This window comes from Lissotriton vulgaris, chromosome 5, assembly GCF_964263255.1.
Source record: "Lissotriton vulgaris chromosome 5, aLisVul1.2, whole genome shotgun sequence".
NCBI lineage: Eukaryota > Metazoa > Chordata > Amphibia > Caudata > Salamandridae > Lissotriton > Lissotriton vulgaris.
In genome coordinates, this window is record NC_141693.1 from 41,104,209 (window position 1) to 41,126,040 (window position 21,832).

At 40.5% G+C, this 21,832-nt stretch overlaps 1 protein-coding gene across 6 annotated transcripts in view; it reads right to left on the bottom strand.

Moving 5' to 3' along the window:
• LOC147710076 (erythroid membrane-associated protein-like) overlaps positions 1-21,832 on the bottom strand; it is a 470,315-nt gene that overhangs the window by 152,624 nt on the left and 295,859 nt on the right. For 4 of the 6 annotated variants that reach the window (XM_086920782.1, XM_086920781.1, XM_086920779.1 and 1 more), the window contains one exon: positions 18,678-18,698. The exons of the other annotated variants lie outside the window; for them this stretch is intronic. In XM_086920782.1, coding sequence (XP_086776908.1) covers positions 18,678-18,698 — 21 coding nt within the window. The remainder of the gene's footprint in view (positions 1-18,677; positions 18,699-21,832) is intronic. 6 annotated transcript variants of the gene reach the window in all.

Below are 21,832 nucleotides of genomic sequence, written 5' to 3' on the forward strand. Positions count from 1 at the left end.
TTGTATATTCAGGATCCCTAATGTCTCCCCCAGGTGTCCTAGGTGTGGGGAGTCGCATAGATATAAGCAGGATCCACATATAAGCAGTTTTATAGGCCCTGGCGTTGAGGAAATTGGACATTTGCTTTTCTCCATTGTAGATCGCAAGACATTTATGTTAACATTGCATTAGTTTATGACTTTATAACTACCGCAAACCACTACCAAAAAGTATCATTCAAGCAGTCAGGATAATGGTATTGATAAATCCAACAATATGCTTTTTATAATTTATCCTAAAATGTACAGAAAATAAGTTATAAGGATTCCTTGTATGTAAGCCAAAATTCAGCCTTTCAGTGGTCGGCCCTGATTAGTCAGAGTTAAGAGGATTAGCCAGACTGCTTTGATGAAGTGAAACATAGCACCTAGGGAGAGAGGCTATCTCTTGTAAGAGGACCCTGCTCCACAGGAATGCTATAGCAGGGGGAAGGGGTTGTTAAGCGTCAGCTTCAAAAGGCAGAAGGGGACAGCCAGAGACAGCCAAGTCCATCTACACTCTTCCACTCTGAATCCAACCAGATGGAAGGCTTAAGGAAGGAATTTGAAGATGTCAGAGGTAGGGGAGCTCTGGAAATGTGTCATCCTGCAGATTGGTATAGCTAGCTCATGCTTCTCTGCTGAGACTTCAGCCATATTGAATTTTGTAAGAATAGTGCTTTCTGGGAGACCATTTGTGAGACGTTAGCCTGGTATCTGCTGTCCACCAATTAAACTGAGAACCTTGAACCAGTCCAAACAACACTTATGGTGATTTGAGAGGACAAAGATATCCTTAGAAAGCTAGCCAAGTGGTAGCTGTGGAGAACAGCCTTCAGGCTTAGTCTTGAAAGAATGTTAATCAGCATGTTGTACCAGAATGCAACTTTATTGTATTGGTTAAATGAAAGGAGAACCACACAGTAGTTATAAAAATGTGTGTTTAATATTGTAACACACTTGTGAAAGTGAAGGATACAAAGTGCATCCTTCACTTTTACGAGCGTAATCCCCGCGCAGTTCCTGTTTCCAGGAGCTTCTTTCTCCTCATCTGCTGCTCTGATCGGTTTCTGACCTTTTTTACATACAAGAAACATGTGAACTCGCATAGAAGCCCACCCGTTTGGCCCCGCCCACACACTAGCTGTGTGCACCGTCTTCCCGCCATTTACCCACTATGATGGACAGCTCACTCAAGGGACCCCTGCGCCCTTCCGCGCGATGGCATAGTAACACACATATGGTCACTGGAGACAACTCTTCTGGCACTTTACACAGCTGTAGTGTAGGAAACGCATTATACATTTACCCAGTGAGGTAGCACTTACTGATTAGCCACTGTAGACAGTGGGAAACAGTCTTTTGAGCAAATCCGGGAGTTCGTGAATTTTTTCGCGAACTCACCAATTTATTTGCCGATTTCGCGTGAATTTGTGGATCGCAGATCCGCAAAATACATCCATACTTAATATAGAGAACCCATATCTTTTGTAAGTGGTGCAAGCACCAGTGTAGTGTAGTTCCTATATTCCCACTAGGCTCTGCACATTGGAATAATATATCCTATAGATTAGAAGTAGGACTGAGGTCGACTAGGTCTCTATCGAATATAGACAGGACAACTTTGTTTCCCAAGAATAAGAAAAGTATCTATAGAGTCGCGGAAATAATAGATAAGTATTTCACTCAGTCACTCAAGCATGCTTCTTTTCTACAGAGGTGCAGGGAAATAGAGAGACGGGCGTTTTCAATAAAAGGTTTTATTGAACAGTCTTCTTTCTCATGCCGGTAAAGTGAACTGCTACAATCATAATGCAGACTGCAAAGTATAATGCGTACAGCGAGAACAATATTATAAAATAATACAGTAAGAGCATTGTATGGTTTCTAAACCATATATAAATACATACATAAATAACAAGGGCTAAAAGTTCTCAACTGGTGCTTCTAAAATACACCTACCCCAATGTACCTAACCTAAGGTTTAGTTTTCTTTGCCAAGAATCTATCAAAGGTTTCTCTAGGTTCTAAACAACTCATACCTTTAGTTTAGAATGAAGAAGGTCTGATATCTCAGTCTCGGGACTCGATTTCCCAACACCCCGCAAGCGGAGCTTGGAAACACTATAGCTGGATTCTCGCCAAGAGAAATGCAGCCTCTTGATCAGTGTGTCAGCTGGAGGGTCTTGCTGTAGCGAGCTGCGTCGGGCAAGTAGATAGTCGAACTGCTCTGAACCACTGTGTCTTGCTAGAGCAAGTGAAGGCATATTTATACCTTGAAGGTGTCTAGTTTGACGTAAAGTCAGACATAATAACGTCAGGAAAGAACCCCAAGGGAATAGTAGTTCTTTGTAAAGTACAGGAGTTCTTGGACAAATCAATATTCAAGCAAGGGAAGGTCCCTGACTGCTTAAGCCAATTTTCCAAGAAATCGTTGTGACGTTTTGATACCGGTGGAAGTAGCCATGCCTGTATTTGGTTAGCATGGGCTATGTCTAATAAGGGAATGATTTCTATGCCTATATTAGGGCAATGTGAATTGTACCTATATAAGGGCATGAATCAGGAAAATTCACTCTGATCCTAAAACGCCGCACAACACCGACTCCACTTTATTATGTATGACATTCTTAAAACAAAAACTTATCTAAAATATGATGTGTTAAAACACCACCCAAAATACATAAAAATGTATTTGAAGCGGTTTGTAAATGAAAAGAACATTTGTGCTATACGCATTTAAAAGCAATGTTTCATTCAAAGCATATCGATGACATTTACAAATGCTCATCAGAATGAATCATGAAAATACATTTATAAAAATGGCTCTGATATACAGAAGAAAAATGTCGAGACCATTTCATGACAGAATATATCAATTGTTTGGTTGTGGACAAGGTCAAATATTGTCTCTCGGAAGTATTCAAAGGATTCTTGTTCTCTAGGAATAGTTCTTCTTTATGCAGATTACTTTATGCAAAAAAAAGAAAATTCTGTTTTGGAAAAAAGTCAAATCATAGAAAAATAGAGTTCAAAAGTTAGAAGTTTGTTTTTGAAAAGTGAAGGTCGAATTCAGAGAAAACTGTGTGCTAACTTCAAAAGTCAGTGTCATTGTTTGGAGAAAACATCAAATCCTCTAAGCTGGTAAAGAATTTGTCTACTACTGTAGGTGAAAGTTGGACTACCTCATTAAGCAGATCTATTGCACATAGATGAGAAGCATTGCCGGCAGTGTCAGCCGTATTAGCAATGTTAGAAGTAGATGGTACCTGTGTGCCTGTTGCTCCACGTATCTCATCGTCTGCAGTTTGCGTCTGTGAGATCTCAACGAATGCCGTCATCAGTATTGGTAGCTGCTGGGGACAACACAGTGCATGAGCCATTACTGGTTCAAGCAAAGTATCAACTTCCGCTGGCAGGACTGATGGGAGTGTCAGACAGATGTCTAGCACACATTCTTCTCCACATAGCAGGCATCGTAGAACAGGTAAGATGCAATCTTGCCAGATTGGTCGGAATGATAGAAACCACCTGGTATTTAGATCTCTTAAACGAGTCAAGCCCAGAATTTGTATCATGCGCCCACGACACTTCATTGCCAGAAGGGGGTTCTCTAAAGTGTTCTGGGTGTCGATGGTGACTAGACTTGCCATACCGGAGCAGAATGAATAAAAATAGTATTCCTGCTACGATACCCAAAACGAGAGGCAGGCCGCCATATACAGAGTGCACAAAGTTTGGAAAGATGCCTAGGACTGCTTCAAAGGGTGCTAACAGTCCCCAAAAAATTACCTTAAATACATGTACAATACGACTCGTATCAGACATGTTTAAGAAACGACCTAACATTTCTGAGAAATGTATAGGGCAGTTTGTTGATAAAAGGGCATGTATCTCTGCAGAAGTCCTTGCAACCTGCAGACCATACGTCTCTTTGATCGAGGTCAGTGGCACAGTTTTAGGAAACAATACTTGCATACAGCAAGTGACCCTGGCTGACACAGTAATGAGATAGGGGGTTCCTGGCAACATGCCACAACAACTGTGATCATTCAACATAATGTAACTTCCATTCAAAAGCTGCTTAAAAATGGGATCTATCACTGCAGCTGGAGAAACTTGCAGGTGGCAGGATAGGTAGTTCAGAGAACCATCGCAGCAAGCCCCGTGTAAATTAATACCCTGACATAAGACTAAACCACTTAGTGTGTTTTCACAATTTGTACCACTAAGAAACACTTCTTTTCCCCCACTTCAACATTTGTGTATATACGGTAAATCTCAGCATGTCTTGATGTATTCTTTACCCAACCTTTCATATACGCCCGCTGGTATATGTTTTAAACAATGCTGAAAATGGAAAATCGTCACAGGCAGAGTGATTGTACCATGTATTATCCATTCTGTCGCTGGCTTCTCAGAAACAGTTAATGGTAATCTTTCCAGTTTTTCAATGCTCAGCACCGTGTAGTCTGCCCCTCTCTGTGCCAAAGTGATTTGTTTATCTGTAAGGTTAAATTTAGAAAACAACAACCTGGTGTTGTTTAGACGCCAAGGCACATAGCCAGATGAAGATTTTGTAATGTCTAGCCCAAAAGCATTCTAGAACTCAATTGTGGCTGACCATGCTGTAACATGACCAAGTCCTGTTCCATTATGTCAATGGCAGAGGATACTATGCTGTCCAAAGAATATATTCTGGATGACAGGGTCGTTAACCCATTGTCAACAACAGAGAGTGATTTCTCTAAATTAATACGATCAATTTCTCGTATTCGTTCTGCAGTCTCTACTTGTGTTGTTTTCTATGCTTCATTATATATGGCATAGATACCGGCGAATATAAAACGTTTATGATGCGGTTTCGCAGGTCCTTGTAAGAAGTCCCTTAAATCAACGCCATCTTTAAGTAAACATAAATGTTGTTTTACTTCTGTCAGTGTAGATTTTTGTAGTCACTCAAGGCACAGTTTTCCCACACTGTAAGATGTTGCTATCCCTGTATGTTGTCTCTGGACATATCTTGGATCTGGCCTAGTAAATGTAAACCCTTGTGTTTTATTCAGGAATCTATCTTGACAGTTGTTTTTGTCTGTGGGCCAGATTAACCATTTTTTCCAATCAGGATCGGTTCTGTTGTTAAGTGAAATAGTTTTTACGTCAACCACCCCCTCTAAAGTGTTACTTCCATCAGATGTAGGTGTAAATACTAACAGTTTGTTTAAATCTTTTATCTTAGCTAATCTAAGACAAGAAGTCTGTTGAACAGTGTCATTTAAAAACAACATTTGTTCTGGGATAATGCAGGCTCAAAATAAAGCTGCTAAGCCTTGCACCTGCCAGTCTTTTGTGCTCCAGACAGTTTTTGCCTCAATGGTGTCTTTACAAAAGTCAAAACCTAATGTAGACAGCTGAGCCTAAAAGGCCGCAGAATAAATTTGCTTTGTATTTGTCCTATTAACATTTTTAAAGAAAAAATATTCTGGTTTGGAAATATTAAAGCCTGAAAAGTACGGAAATTTGTCATAAAATGTTTCAGAGCTATTTTTTGGTGGCGTTGGACAATGTTCCCTTTGATTATAGGTGAAAACATTTCTAGAGTTTGAAGATCTATGCAAGAAATGATGACCATAGTGATTATAACAGTACATTTATTCCTAATCTGATGAACCTTCTAAGTATTCATGATTTGTAAATTTTGCAGACATTTCTAAGGCTGACATCATATAATTACCAGTTTCAAAGTCCCAATCATCAGAAAATGTGCTGGGAGAAACAAAATCACTCAAGGAAACCTTGAATTGGTGTAGAATCTTCAACAGCCCTGCCGGACCAAGAATGTCATATTCCGTTCTGTCCCAAGCTATACCACCTGGTATAGGAATGGCTGTGATGTTTACTGCTGACAAGTCTCTTTGTTCACGATGGGATGATTTGTGTGGTTTGAACAGTAAGTTGATGTTCTTTCTTACTGTGTCATTTGTACTATATTTTCCATTGATCAGCATTCCCAAGGTAAATACCAGAGTCAACCAAAGTAGAAGGAAAAGTACACCTAAGATAATCCATACTTCAACCCACGGTGAAACCAGGTATATTTTTTCCAGTTGTTGCAAGAGATCTGTTATCTGTTTTTTGAAAGTCTTTTCAGCTGGCTGAGTTTCAGTTTTACTTGGATCCTCAGAAAACGTATCATAGTAAATGAAGTAGCCAGAGGCAGTTCTGTCAATTGCAGGGATTGCTTCCGGATTCGATGAAATAGCTGGAATCACTTGATCACTTGTCATATTAGTATACTCAGATGCTAAATCATTGTAGACAGGTGTTTCTTGACAAACTGTTATTTGGGTCTCAAGAGGCACAAGTTCCATGGCGTTGTTACATAGTCCTTTGTTCTGTGCTGCAGAGTCTTCAAATGTTGTCAGTCTCTGAGTTTGAACCTCTTGGATTGTAGCCAGATTCGGGCGTCTGCTACATCTTTGGAGTCCACTTGGCCTTCTACTTATGATCGGCTACATGATGTGGTTTTACCAGGTTGATAGATACAAACCTGTTCTCCTTTCTTCCAGCAAGGGGCAGCAGCAGTACTGTTCTCGATCCGTGGATTGCTAGCACAGGTACTGGTTGTCTGTATGAAGGCCCAAATTCCTTCTTGTTAGCGATCTTTTCTCTGACTAGATCCCCAATCTTTGGAATCCAGGCAGACCTTGCTGGGATGGGTGTTTTTTCTTCAGTGGTCGTTGGCTTCAGGAATACGTTGCTTTGACTTTTTCTTGTTTCATTTAAGTTCCGCAAAACATCCAAACGGTCTTTGATATCAAAGGTTTTTGTTCTACCACTGAAGTGTGACAATCAAGGTCCTGGACAATCATTGTAGTTCCAAACAGGATTTCATATGGAGTAGTTCCCCCTAGAGAACTTCTTAGCAGATTATTAAGACAACGTTGGACACTTATTAGATGTTTGACCCACCCGTCACCCCAACCTAGTACCCTAGCTGTTATAGATTGCTTTATGTCCCGTTTATTTCTCTCCACAACCAAATTTCCCTCAGGGTGGAATTGACTAGAATACCGCAATGCAACAACCAGATTGGCCATGGCCTCTTTGTAAACTTTTGAGCTAAACGCAGGACCCTGGTCAGAATGGAGCGTGCCGACTGCGTATATGCCGATAAGGACTCGCAAATCTTTTATAACAGTTCGGGCATCAGCCAAGCGCTGGGCCCACATCCAAATAAGTCTCGTCTTAATATTTGTGGGACCGCATTTGTCCATAGGGACGTCTGTGTGTAGATAGTCTAATGCTGTCTAACAATGGTGTCTGTACAGGGCTGGCTACACTGTAGTCATGCATCTGGCGGCGGTCTCTGCTGCGATCTCTGTTGCAGTCATGGCAATTAATTGCAAATGTGTGAATGTGACCATTCATCCCTGGCCACCAGTACTTCTCTTTTAATTCTAGTATAGATTTAGAGCTTCCCTGATGTATCAGACCCTCTCCCAAATGTGCTTTATTTATCAAAGCTACCCTATGTTTCCTGTTTGGAATTACTCTATCCCCCACTCCAGGAATTAGAGCAAAAGGAACGGAGTTTGCATCAATTATGTATGAATATTTCAGTGGATAGTTTTGAGGTAACGCTGCACCCCTGCCTTTGCTTGTCGCATTGACAGCTACCAATATTTAGTCTATTTTCGTTTTTGAACGTTTGCACAGCTGCCTTCGCGGCTTAGTCAGCCAATGTTGATGACTCAGTGTATGGATCACGTGAGCTTTTTGTAGTTCTTTTCGTAACTGAACTACTTGTTCCCAAGGCAATTTATGCTCGATTGTGCCACCTTTTACATATTTGAAATCGTTTTCAATCAAGTTCTGCAAGTATTCATTATAATATTGAACGCAATAATAGGAATCACACCTATGAGTGTGGGGAATTCGCGATCTGTATTTTTGAGCGCCATCTTGAAAGCCTGTAGTTCAGCTCGCTGAGCTGTACAATCTCCGAGAGATTGTGTTTTTGTGACCATAGTTCGGAGTTTACCATCGTGCCAGCGACCTTTAACTATCGCACATGCAGCACTATAAGCTTGTTTACCCCGAATTGCCGGTTGTGCTGATCCGTCTGTATAAATTATACAACCGTACTGTTCTAGAGGCAGAATCTCAATAGGCAGAGGACATTCTTGTTCATATTGTAGAAATTCTTGTGCTTTCAAGTCGGGGTCAAAAACATATTCAACGTCTGTTGCAGCAAGAGAATTACCCATTGTATCCATATAGGATGGAAAGCCTTTGCATTGGAATGCTTGCTTTTGTTACTGCTTCTAAAGCAGGTACAGGAGTAACGACCATTATGCGTTTTCCTTCTGCAAGGGCTCTCTCTTTTGCTACTGCATTTTGAACCGTTGTCAGAATTTTCTCTGTAGAAGTGAATTTCATTTCTGCTTGTGTGTACAAGTGTGACTTATAAGCAATTGGTACTTTTTACCCTACATTAAAGGTTAAGTACGTGAATCCGCATCTTCCTGGAATGATTCGGATTACTCAGTTGCGTATATTTACGCGTGTTTGTAAATGTGTGGTTGCTAACATGTCTGTTTGTACTGAATGCAAAATGTGTTTGTGTGTTTGAGTCCAATTAATTTGTTTGAAATTCCAGTTTGATTAATTCATAGAGAGGTTTAACCCTTTCTGCGTAATTTGGAATGTAAGTTCTTCAAAAATGTAGGAAACCTAGAATTGACTGTAATTTTTTCAGCGTTTTTTGAGGTTGGAGCAGCGCACATTTCTTTAGGAAGTTTGCTGCCAGGCTTTTGCCTTCACTTGATAATTCATATCCTAGAAACAGGACGTTGAGGTGGGCAATTCGTGATTTTTTAAAATTGAATTTGTACCCTTTAGAGGCGAAGCCAAGTATTATGGTGTTCAAGTGCCTTTCCAAGTCATCGTCTTTTAAGTAGATGTCATCGACATACGATAATGCTTCATCATCATACGTTTGTTGTGACTCTGTTACTCTGGCTGAAAATAACTCTGGACTATTCTCGAATCCCTGGGGAGACGACAGAACTGATGCTGTTTCCCCATGATTGAGAAAGCGGTCAAATACCTGCTTTCTGGTGCAATATTTTGACAGAAGAAACCGTTAGAAATATCTAATGTTGTTTTATATTTTTTACGCGCAATGTTATTCATTAGTGCTGCAGTGTGTACATTTTGTACTGCAAATGTTTTGTAACAAGAGTTTAGATGTCTGTAATCCAAAGCTAGACAATATGTATTGTCTGGTTTGGATACAGGAAACAAAGGACTGCTCATTGACCAGGTGCATGTTTCATTCACCCCTTGGCTTTCAAGTTGATCTAAAATATCCGTGACCTGTTTTTTTGCTTCTTGCTTAACTGGGTACTGCCTTTTTGCAGTTGGTTGAGTTTTTAACTGGATTTTATGTTGATGAAAATCCTCATCCCATCCCAAATGATTTTTATATAATGAAGGTGCCTGGGCGACTGCCCATTTTCTGGCATATGTGCATTTTTTATGAATCGGAATATGGTCGGAGAAGGCTGGCATAATGATGTCTTCCACCATGTGGGCATTCCCTGACAAATTCAGGTGGCCAGTCTTGTTCAGCTAAAAGAATGTCATAACCCTTAGAGAGCGTCTCCCAAAAGAGGGCTCTTATTTTTCTAGTAATGTCCCCCTCCATCCGGAGTGTTATTTCATATAGCTTGTGCGGGACACTAACCCTGGTATCAGCAGTTTCAACTTGGATGTACTCATTCAAGTCCACTGTCTCCAGAGGAACCTTCAAGATCTTGCGAGCTACGGTTACTTCTGCTGCGCTGTCTAACATTGTCTGAGCACACTCCCCGTTCTTGAGTTGTGTCCTCAGGATCCTCGGCATGTCTGATTTTTATACCTGCTACCTTCTTTTTGGTGAATTGAGTTTCTTATTTTTTGGAACGTGTTGATCATCTTTGGACTTCACGCGTTCTTCCTTTTTTTATGATCGCCCTCTTCTTTCCGATTTCTGTGATGAAGTCTGAAAGGTACGAGAGAAACGTGTATCATTATCTTAATATCTATCAGGTTTTCTCAAATTATCCCTATTACTGAGGTTATACCTCCTTTCAGAGGGCTCCTTTTGAGGAGACCTACTTCGGGATTGAGAATGATTCTCTTTAGAAGTCTGTTTAGTGTTCTGTTTTGCTGGTTTACCACCCAAACTGTCTCTACCTAGTTCTTCATAGGATTTTTCAATTATTCTGGCTAGTTCTTGAGGCTGCTCGGTTACATCAAATTCTCTTAACTTTTGGTGGATCGCCACAGATGCTGCTTTACCTTTAATATTAGCTAATATTATTGTTGAGACCTGTTTGACATCTTTCAGTAATTTCATACCTAGATTTAAAGCAGGCTCTGCCCCGTATTCATTTTGAATCTGTTTCAGGACATCTGGTATTACCGCCATAGACGGAACACCATGTGTTTTTGTGTTGATTGCAGCAAAGACTGTACCCCAAGTGTCGCAGTCTTCCAGGTGTGGTGCAATCCCCATTGGTAAACAGATTGTTAAAATTCTGTGTTTCTCATGAGGGGTAGCATCAGGAAATACTGCCTCGTTTTGAGTAATTTTTTGAGCTATCTAGAATGGAATTTGTTCCGCTTTTGCAGGTAATTTACCAATGACTGCTTGTGTAGTCTGTGGTGTGATTTTTTTGTGTTCCCCTGGTAAGTGGTGTGTTGTGGAATCCTTATAGGAGGTTGGACTGTTAGAGTCCGCATGACATATTGAACTCATTGTCTATGTATTTTTATTAGTTGTTTTAGTTGAACTAATAGTTATTCACCCGACATTTCTTCAATGTCAGGATGTGGTGTATAGCTGGCTAGTAACGGCCATGTTGCTCCTGGTCTACCTAGTGGACCGAGCCTGTTAATGTGATTTTGATGGTGTAGGGCGCCATTAAACCAGAGTGCTTGCTCTTGGTAAGTAAGTGGAATTTCAATATCCTCGAAAGGAACGTATTCCGTTGGATGTTACTCTACTTTATAGAAGTGAAACACATGTGTTACTGAGTTGGCTTCAGGGAAGATAAGCCATGAATAGAATACCTATGTCTGCCGATATTCGTATGCCTCTATCACAAAAATTACCCTACCACCTCTTGATGATAGGCCATTTGTTATAAGTTTTATAGTGATAGCTTTCCTTGAATTTTCTGGGATGATTATAGCATCCAAGTCATCTTGATGGACCCTGTAACGTCTCATCCGGGTAGGGATGCAGCTTTACCGGTTGCGTTATTGTTGTCTCCGGTCATTGTTTAATGAAAGTTGCAGAGAAAGTTTCATGGAAACAAAGATAAGATGCACAATATTTTGGAACACTGTATCCTTCAACGTTGAAAAAAACCAAAAGCTAATACATAGGATTTTCGTCCTAGTCAGTTATGGCGGATATTTTATCCTTTTACCCACTCCAGACGTCTATTGGAGTATTTTTATGGAAAAAAGGGGTCTTTGAGAAAAGCACGACTGAGTTACTTTAGTATCTAGCATTAAATTAGTGCCTTACCAAACGTCGGGCGCCATGTAGTGTAGTTCCTATATTCTCAATAGGCTCTGTGCATTGCAATAATATATTCTATAGATTAGACGTAGGACTGAGATCAACTAGGTCTCTATCGAATATATTAAACTTAATAGTGAATGCCAGCTTGCTGAGAGGTCACTTGAAACTTTCTCAAATTCACAAGAAGGAATTAGTTACTGACAACCGCATAAACATGACAACTGTGTTTCCCAAGAATAAGAAAAGTATTTCTAGAGTCGCGGAAACAATAGATAAGTATTTCACTCTGTCACTCGTGCATGCTTCATTTCTACAGAGGTGCAGAGAAATAGAGAGACAGGCGTTTTCAATAAAAGGTTTTATTGAACAGTCGTCTTTCTCATGCACGTAAAGTGAACTGCTACAATCGTAATGCAGACTGCAAAGTATAATGCGTACAGCGAGAACAATATTATAAAATAATACTGTAAGAGCATTGTATGGTTTCTAAACCATATATATAAATACATACATAAATAGCAAGGGCTAAAAGTACTCAACTGGTGCTTCTAAAATACGCCTAGCTTAATGTACCTAACCTAAGCCTAGTACGCAGGAACGAGTAAGTGTGGTGTAGCCTAGGTTTAGTTTCCTTTGCCAAGAATCTATCCAAGGTTTCTCTAGGTTCTAATCAACTCCATACCTTTATTTTAGAATGAAGAATGTCTGGTATCTCAGTCTCGGGACTCGATTTCCCAACACCCCACAAAGGGAGCTTGGAAATACTGGAGCTGGATTCTTGCTGAGAGAAATGCAGCCTTTCTATCAGTGTGTCAGCTCGAGGGTCGACTTCCTTCGGCACTTGCTGTAGCGAGCTGCGTCGGGCAAGTAGATAGTCGAACTGCTCCGAACCACCGTGTCTTGCTAGAGCAAGTGAAGGCATATTTATACCTTGAAGGTGTCTAGTTTGACGTAAAGTCGGACATAATAACATCATGAAAGAACCCCAAGGGAACAGTAGTTCTTTGTAATGTACATGAGTTCTTGGACAAATCAAAATTCAGGCAAGGTAAGGTCCCTGACTGCTTAAGCCGATTTTCCAAGAAAGACGTTTTGATACAGGTGGAAGTAGCCATGCCTGTATTTGGTTTGCATTGGCTATGTCTAAATAAGGGAATGATTTGTATGCCTATATTAGGGCAATGTGATTGTACCTATTTATTGGCAAATTTACTCGGATCCTAAAACTCCATACAACACCAGCTTACACACACTGCAGTGGAAGACCTGTAGTTCCATTTTATATGGCCTCTCATGAGTGGCATAATACATGCTTCAGCCCATGAGAGGCCTCTGGGGTACCTATGCCCTGGCTACATGTGTACCATATACTAGGGTTCTGACAAGGGTACCCCAGCATCCAATTTGGAGTGTACCTAAGTAAATGGTATAACATTTTAGGTAGAACGCAGTTAGTCTAGGGTCCTGAGTAGCAGGATCCCAGGCACACTAGTCAAAAACAGTATAACATCAAGCAAAAAGTGGGGTGGCCATAAGAAGCAGATCCTACTTTCCTACACCATTGTGGCACAGTTTGGAGGAAAGGGTCATGCTCTGGGATGTTGCTCTGCACCTCATTGGACAGGAGTGCCCTCCTGATTGAACACTGAATAAGTATCTGAGAGGGGCAGAACTTCTCAGAGCTGCTGCTTGAAACAAGAGAAGAAGAAGGGTACATGTTGGAAGTTTTATTTGGACAAACCAGCCCTACACTCTGACTGACTGCGTCTGGTGCACAATTTGTAACTACAGCCCTGAGGGACTAACTTGCTTCAAGAGGAATAAAGAGTGGACTCCCTGCAAGCTGCAGGTTAACAGAGTTCACATGCATCATCACCACTAAGAATCCCAAGTAGATTGCAGGAACTGAAGTTCCACATTTTCAAGGACCATCTTGGGGATTCCAAACCCTTGGATTGTGTTTTAGACACTTTGGAACCCCAAAATTAACTTTAGGAAAAAGTTCCAGAAGTTTACAGAAGTTTGGAGCAACTTTGGAAAAAGCTCCATAAGTGGACCAACTCGACTTGACCAGACAAGCCAGCAACCTTCAGCCACGAGCTGGCCTGCCATGCTGGTTCGTCCCACTGAAAAGCTTCCGACTTCCGGAGTTTGACCAGAAGCTCCCTGGAATGCAGGCCGACAAATCCTGACCAAACCGGGCCTAGTGAAGAGCATCGAGGGACAAAAGCAGGAATAGCTATGTAAAAGTTATAAGTCCTAAGGTAAAAGACTTGAACGTCACCAACCGCGTGAGTTATGGTGCCCACCTTCAACTGCGAGTTGGCCTGGATCCTTGGTTTGTCCTACTGAAAAGCTCTGGAGGTCCGACTATCATAGTTTGACCGGGAGCTCGACTAAAGTCAAGAATGGACTGGTAGACAGCATCGAAGGACCCCGAGAGTAAAAGCTCCAGGAAAGTTTATAAGTCAGAAGGTAAAAACTGTAACAGGCCTGCCGCGAGAGGAAGTTGCACAGAGCTCCATCGCTGTCGGCCTGAAACTTTTACTTTGTGCCAGGCTAACGGAGAGTAGATGTCCTAATAAGTGCAAAAGGTTTCTATGTACTATATAGTGCTAAATCTTTAAAAAACCATATCTACAGGTCCTTACTTTGGATTTTTTTTCCTTTGCTGCCATTTCAAAGATACATTTCTTCCTATTTTCATAAATTGGGGTTGGATTTTTATTGTCTTTTGTGTCTTAATTATTTACTGAATTGATGTTTTTGAATGCTTTACCAACATGTTTCTGAAATTGAGCCTGCATGATCGCAGCCAAGCTGCCCAGGGTTGAACATGGGAATAATGTCATGAGACCAATTCTGAGCCCTAGTCTGTGTTAGTGGCCTTATTGCCAGTAGTAGATATATATTTACCACTACTAATAATCCACTTTCCAACACTAGCGAGAATACCATCAATGCCCAATGTAAGTTAGTATCCTTTCGCTTTGGACAACCAAAGAATTAAATACTTCTTACACTCTTTATGTATCACTTACTTTATTGGGATGATATGTGGCATAAAGGCCCTATAATATGTGCCTAAAATGCTATTAAGCTGACTTGAACTGAAAATAAATGATATACTTAAAGTTGGATTGAAATGTAAGCCTTGAGATACTTGGAATCGAGTTAGCTCATAAACACAGCAGCATTATCCAATACCCAAAGGAAGAAGCCAGATTAGGGTTTCTAATTATACCATCTGTCCTAGAGGTGGCTGAATACCAAAGCATTCCAAATGTGATTCGTTCTCTGGGGAGACAGCATTCTCCATGGTATCTCCTCTCCCATAGAGTCACAGGGGTCTCATTTCTCACCACCCGGTGCTAGATTTCAGTCAAAGTGCCAGTATGAATTAGATCTCCCTCTGGACCGCTATTTATATATAAAACACTGAGCAATTCTTCATAATAAGTACTTTCTGGGAATAATAAATCCCACAAGATGAGTTAAGGGACACAGTGGAACTCTAACACCTGTATCATTTATGAATACCACATTCAAAGCCACTAAGAAATAGGAAATGTATTTAGAAAGATGTATTATAAACTACTTATTTAGAACATAAAATATAAATGGTACTAAAACAGACTATAAAAAGAAATACAAAGATAAATGTCATGGTTAGCAACAACAGCAAGAAAAAATCTAACATTTTTATTGTGTCATTATTGTCTGCCTTATGCTTTTTTGAGATGTTATATTATCTTTCCTTAAGTTGTAACTAGCAACATTGTACATGAAATTCTAGGTTGGTTCACCTAACATTGAGATTTATACTATCTTTGCTTAAGCAGTAAATAATAAATTGTGCCAGAGATTCTCGGCTGATTCACCCAACATGCTTATGATTTAGTTATAAAATAGTAATTTAGCTATTTCCTGTCACGACTAACAAGCATGTGCGAGAATGAATCATAAACAGTGACCAGCTGTAAGGTATTTCCCCCTCTGTCGCCTCTAACTGAGGTTCGGGCTAAAAACCGGCATAGCTTTTGCCTCTATAACTATGTCTGGAACGTTGTCTCTATGTATGATCCGTTATCTGAAATTTTAATGTATACAATTTCCAATTTTTATCTTTTCCTACTTTTTATTTTGTAAGCAATTACAGGATTTTCAGATATTAAAGCAAAAAGCAAGAATAGGACAAGACAAGAATGGCAGGAAATGTGCCAAATCATTTATCAGAGAGATAGTATTCAGTTAACATTCATTAACATTCCTGGATAGGCCTTTCTACTATTTCTAAACAGCTTTATAACATCACACATTCTATAAAAAGAAATAGCAAAGGTTGGAAAAAGCTCAATATTGAATTCCTAGAGTCTGAAAGGACAAAATGATGGAAATTGAAAAGTCTGAACGAGAATTGTCACAGCATTCTTGACACATATTTTAACAACTTTAAGGCACTGGACAGCTCCTGGTGGACCTACTAACTATCAATGCAGGATGACTGTAGGTCAATAAAAATAGTTTTCCAAGATGGAAAGGGTTTCTGGAGCAGCAACATTTACCTCTTAGGATGTTCTTGGCCAGACAAACTCATTCCTTGTACCTAAGAAGAGGGCGGGTTCTCCTTGTTTCTCATGATGGGTTCAAACACTGCTCATGTTTACAGTCCTATGGATGAAGTTGCACTTTGACGATTCAAATATTACAGAGCTTGAGCTTTGGCACTGCAGACAGATTGGTATTCTAGAATATAAGTTCCTTGTCTCCATATAACACACACTGTTGAATGAACGACTAGCCTTGTGTACTTTTTAATAACTGGGAGAATGGCCATCAATGCCCAATGTTGGTTATTATCATTTTGGTTCAGGCATCTGAAGAATTAAATACGTATTACACTCTCTATGCATCTCTTAATTTATTGAGTTGATGTGTGGCATAAAACAGCCTCATAACTCATCAATTGCTATGGCCTGGGTTTCCCTGGTGGATGGCTACTGTTCCTAATTGGAAAAAACATCCTAATTCTTCCGTGCTTCTCTTGAGTGATTATTAAACTGAAGCTAGAGTACTCTAACGAGAGGTAATTAACTAATTTAATTAACCTGCTCATGAGAATTTTAGGATTTAAATAAACACCTCCAAAAGTTGAAGTTTGCTAATTAAAAACAACTGTCTATAATGCAAATGGAGTTTGACCCTATGTACGGAGCCATGTATGGATTTAGATTCTGTGGACAGCGATGTTTCGCATGAATCTTCTGAGGAGAAGCATTTTGGAAATGCAGCTATTCTCTAAATATGGCTAACTATTACCAGGTAGCCCAATGACAGGCAGGCAATAGGCCAAGGTTTCCAACCATGAAAAACACCCCTAAGAATGAGGATATTACAAGAGTGACAGGGTGGAGCATTTGCCAGTTTATAATAAGTTTCATTATCTCCATACTGCTAATTATACCTCCCTGTGTTTTCCTTCTATATGCTGAAGGGGACAAGGAAGATGGTCTTGCACAACAAGCCTGAAAATGCCAAGTGTACTAGGTTATGGAAATGCTTAATTTTAGATATATATATGCAATGCATTTCTAAGACAGACAGTTCACAGACCCTGTCAGCTGGCAATTGGAAAATATATTCACAAAGAGGAAGAGTCTGATTTAATTAAAGGTGGGATTTGAAGCCTTCACAAGTAAACTGTAGGGCTCATCAAGTGAGGTCTATTCATCTCAATGATGTAAAGACTGGAGAGGATAGCAATATAAAATGGGTGCCCTTTACTTTTAGTACGATATTAAGCAAGAAAACAGAAAATGTGTATTGTGTTCTTCTAACTCTCATAACCTATTTTTTAATTTCTGTTCTTATTTCATAAACTGTTGTTCTATTTCCAGACAATTTACCAGAGTCAGAGTATCACGCAAGAAGGATTTCAAACGTTGAGAGCTTTAAGCAAGAAGCAAGTAAAAGGTCTAACTTTAATGCCACAAAAACTGTTTTCATGCTTAGGCTACGATAGATGATCTACTCTGTAAAGTAGCAGCAAAATACCACTAGAAGGGATCATAATTCATCTATGCTTTCATATTAAAGATTAACCATACATAGCACTCCCCTTTTTCTTTTTGGAAATTGTCTGTGTACACAAAAATCTATTTATTATGAGCTCACTAGTTTTTATTAAAATATCATCTATTTATCATTGCTCAATTTAAAAACATACCGCTTACTTTGATTAAATCACCTATCAGATAAAATATAGAGATGAAAAGGTTAATCTTGTTTTGAGAATGTGCAATTTATTTCTACATTTGCTAATAGTGAAAGTAACCAGATTAAGGACAAATCAGAAACGGTAGCACTAGCTATTTGGACAGTGTTTAATTAATTTTGGGAAAATTTCAGAAATGTCATATTTTTAAGATATTTTGTTTCACATAGTCATAGATAGTTTATGCATTTCAAACTGACCTATCACATTCACACTCATTATACTTTTTAAAAAATCACTCAATCATGGCCATCTTTCTTTAAGTATATGACATCAAGTTGCCTTGCACTATACTGGTTTGGAGTCGTTGAAAAGTAATACATTCATTGAAAAACATAAATAGGCTTCAAAAATAAATACCAAACAATATGTCGAACTTTTTTGAACCTCATATTCATTTTTTTTTAAACCTAGAGTCATTTGGAAATTCATTCTTTAGATATGTCTACTCAGATAACCTATAGTAGAAGACACATTTCGTAATTAGCATTTCTGAAGATCTTGAAAAAGGAGTAGAAGCGTATAATTGGAGTGCAATCAGTTGGTGAGCATCTTGGTGTTTTCTGCTACTCTGCGGATTGGGAATTGCCTTTCTTACTGTGTAGGGGACTTCTGTCTTTGTATAAAGGAGACATCGCGCAGTATAGTTCCTCTATAGAGCAAAATATAGTTCCCAACATCATGACAAGGAAATAATGCAAGACAGGCAATAAACAATCTCCAGGCAAGTTGTTTAACAGAAGTAGTCTCCCTTGACTAGATTTGTGCTTGCCCTTACCTTTGTTTTAATGCGATTTCACATACCTTTTTCCTTCTGGAGAGTGTCTGAAATTTCAACGACAGATATGTTACTTGTGGAGATTTAATACACAAAGGTGCCAAATTTCAAAGGCAAACATTCCAGTGATATTCCATGTTTGAATATTATGACAACTGTGCTATAGTGTAACTAAAGCAATTCACAAAAATGACGGAAACAGTGCTAAAAATGATGAGATAGAAAATGTCACAACACAATCAGCACTTGACATTTTAAAATAAACAGAACAAATGAATCTGCGTTTGGAACACTACACGAACAGCAACTGGTGCACCAACTCTTCAGCTGTGTAAAAACTTCGTATCAGTGCGTAAACTTAACTTCATATTAAACATTGTGCTGCTTTGCATCACTATTGTGAAGCAAACACAGTGCAAAATGTTTGTACATCTGGACCTGAATTGCTATTGAGCTGACTTGGACTGAAAGGAAATGCTATACTAAAGTTGTATTGAAATGTAAATTCTGGGATACTTGGCAACAAGCCAGCTCATAAACACAGCAGCATTATCCATTTCCCTAGGAAATAAGCCAGATGAAGTATTTAATTATACCATCCTAGAGGTGGGTGAGTGCCAAATCATTATAAATGTGATTCTTTCTCTGGGGATTCAGCATTCTCCATTGTATCTCCTTTGCTATAGAGTCACATGGGTCTCATTTCTCACCTCCAGGTGCAAGAACTCAGCCAAAGTGCCAGTATGAATGAGAAATCCCTTTGGACTCCAATTCATATATAACACACTAAGCAATTCTTCATTATAAGTACATGCTGGGAAAAATAAATCTCACAAGATGCGTTCTGTGACACAATGAAAGTCTAACACCTGTTTCTTTTATGAATACCACATTCAAAGCCACTGTTGCAAGGATCCTGCTCATACACAGAACTGTGCACAGAGACCCAGGACATCAGTGAATTGTGGTGTACCAGAAACTCACCTCAGTACCTAGAGAACCCCAACCAGCTAGCATCAGTGTCACATTAGCTCTTCGTCCTATAGCAAAGTAACCAATGATTAGACAACCTAGAACAAGCGACTTAGGACCATCTCAGGAATGGTGGGAAGTGAGAACACTTTTTTGTTATACTCTCATACCAGTCCACAACAGGAGTATAAAGGAAACACTGCAAGGTTAAAATATTTATTTTACAACGTGATCTCATGTGCAGTACCTTAGCCAACATAAGCAGACGTATGATTAAAAATAATATGGTCAGCATGGTTACACTTCCATAAAATACAAAAGTAGAAATCATATTACAATGATGGTGAAAACAGAACTATGAATCATAAACTATAGAAGGTCTCTTAGGCTTGTGTGGGGACCACATTACCTTTCCGCTCAGTAAGAGTAAACTACATCTGGATCAGCATAGGCTCTCTGCATCCCTGGAAACGGAAATCTTCCACGTGTGTGAAATCATGGCGAGTGTGTGTATAATATGGGTGCCAGAATCTTAATTGGCTCGCAGCTGCCAAATTGTTTTGTCTAGAAAGCGTTACTCGAATATGCCGAAAAACAGCTAACATGTTTTGATCACCTTGACGGCTTTAGCACCCACTGTGCAGACTAGGGGCACAATGTAAGCCTAGAGATGTTTAAAACAAAACCTTTTCACATGTGTAGACCGTCGTGAAGGCTAACTTACAAAAACAGCTATGCAGTGTTGTGTGCAAAAGCAGTAAAAGGTAAAATTGTGTTTAAACTTCTAATAAGCCATGCTGCATAATGTGCGTGCAAAGCAGGCCTCCGGCCATACTACACCCTCCCTTGATCTGGCAACGTACAATAAAGGGGGCAAGATTCATAGAACGCAGAGTTCAAGTTCGAATGAGACAGAACCAAGTTCAGGAATTTTGCCAAACTTGATAATTGGGAGTGAAAATCCAAATTAAAAAGCAACCAATTCAGTAGAAACATTCACAAGTGGCCATGGTGTGCATAAGACCTCAAAAAATTAACAAAAACATCAAGGCATTAGAAAAATATTTTTTTTCACGAGTGCAGAAAAATGCCACGCCTCAATCCAACAACGTATAGGCACCGTATATTGCAACTGCTTCCAATAGAAATTCGTTTTCATCATCCATGAATATTTCAGCCATCCAATTAAGTAATGGAAATGAACATATATGTTCTTCAATAGCCGGAGTCTCTAGGACAATCAGAGGACAACTTGGGCTTTCTTCAAGATAACTGCGTGCCAAAAAGTCATTGGCCGCAGCCTATATGTTCCAATTGCCCAGGACCGCATGAGCCGCTGCGCAGGCCATAATCCTGAAACCAGAACAATCTATTTCATGAGCAGCGCCGTTTGGGGCTGGTGCAGAACATTCATTGGGAGTGTTTGGAGGGTTTCTGCTTGCCTGCTGTCTGCACTGCCACGGATCGCCCAGGGGCGGAGGGAGACCTACGATCACAGCCACGTTCTCCCGCCCTAGCGCCCTGCTGGTAGGCGCTAGGAAACTACACGCACCAGGATTCCCTGTGTCCCCGCTCACCAGCCTGATTGACACGCCCCCAGCCTAGGCGCACAAAGACTGCTCGCTGCACCCACTATCGCGGGTGCCGCAGCGCCGTTTGGGGCTGGTGCAGAACATTCATTGGGAGTGTTTGGAGGGTTTCTGCTTGCCTGCTGTCTGCACTGCCACGGATCGCCCAGGGGCGGAGGGAGACCTACGATCACAGCCACGTTCTCCCGCCCTCGCACCCTGCTGGTAGGCGCTAGGAAACTACACGCACCAGGATTCCCTGTGTCCCCGCTCACCAGCCTGATTGACACGCCCCCAGCCTAGGCGCACAAAGACTGCTCGCCGCACCCACTATCGCGGGTGCCGCAGCGCCGTTTGGGGCTGGTGCAGAACATTCATTGGGAGTGTTTGGAGGGTTTCTGCTTGCCTGCTGTCTGCACTGCCACGGATCGCCCAGGGGCGGAGGGAGACCTACGATCACAGCCACGTTCTCCCGCCCTAGCGCCCTGCTGGTAGGCGCTAGGAAACTACACGCACCAGGATTCCCTGTGTCCCCGCTCACCAGCCTGATTGACACGCCCCCAGCCTAGGCGCACAAAGACTGCTCGCCGCACCCACTATCGCGGGTGCCGCAGCGCCGTTTGGGGCTGGTGCAGAACATT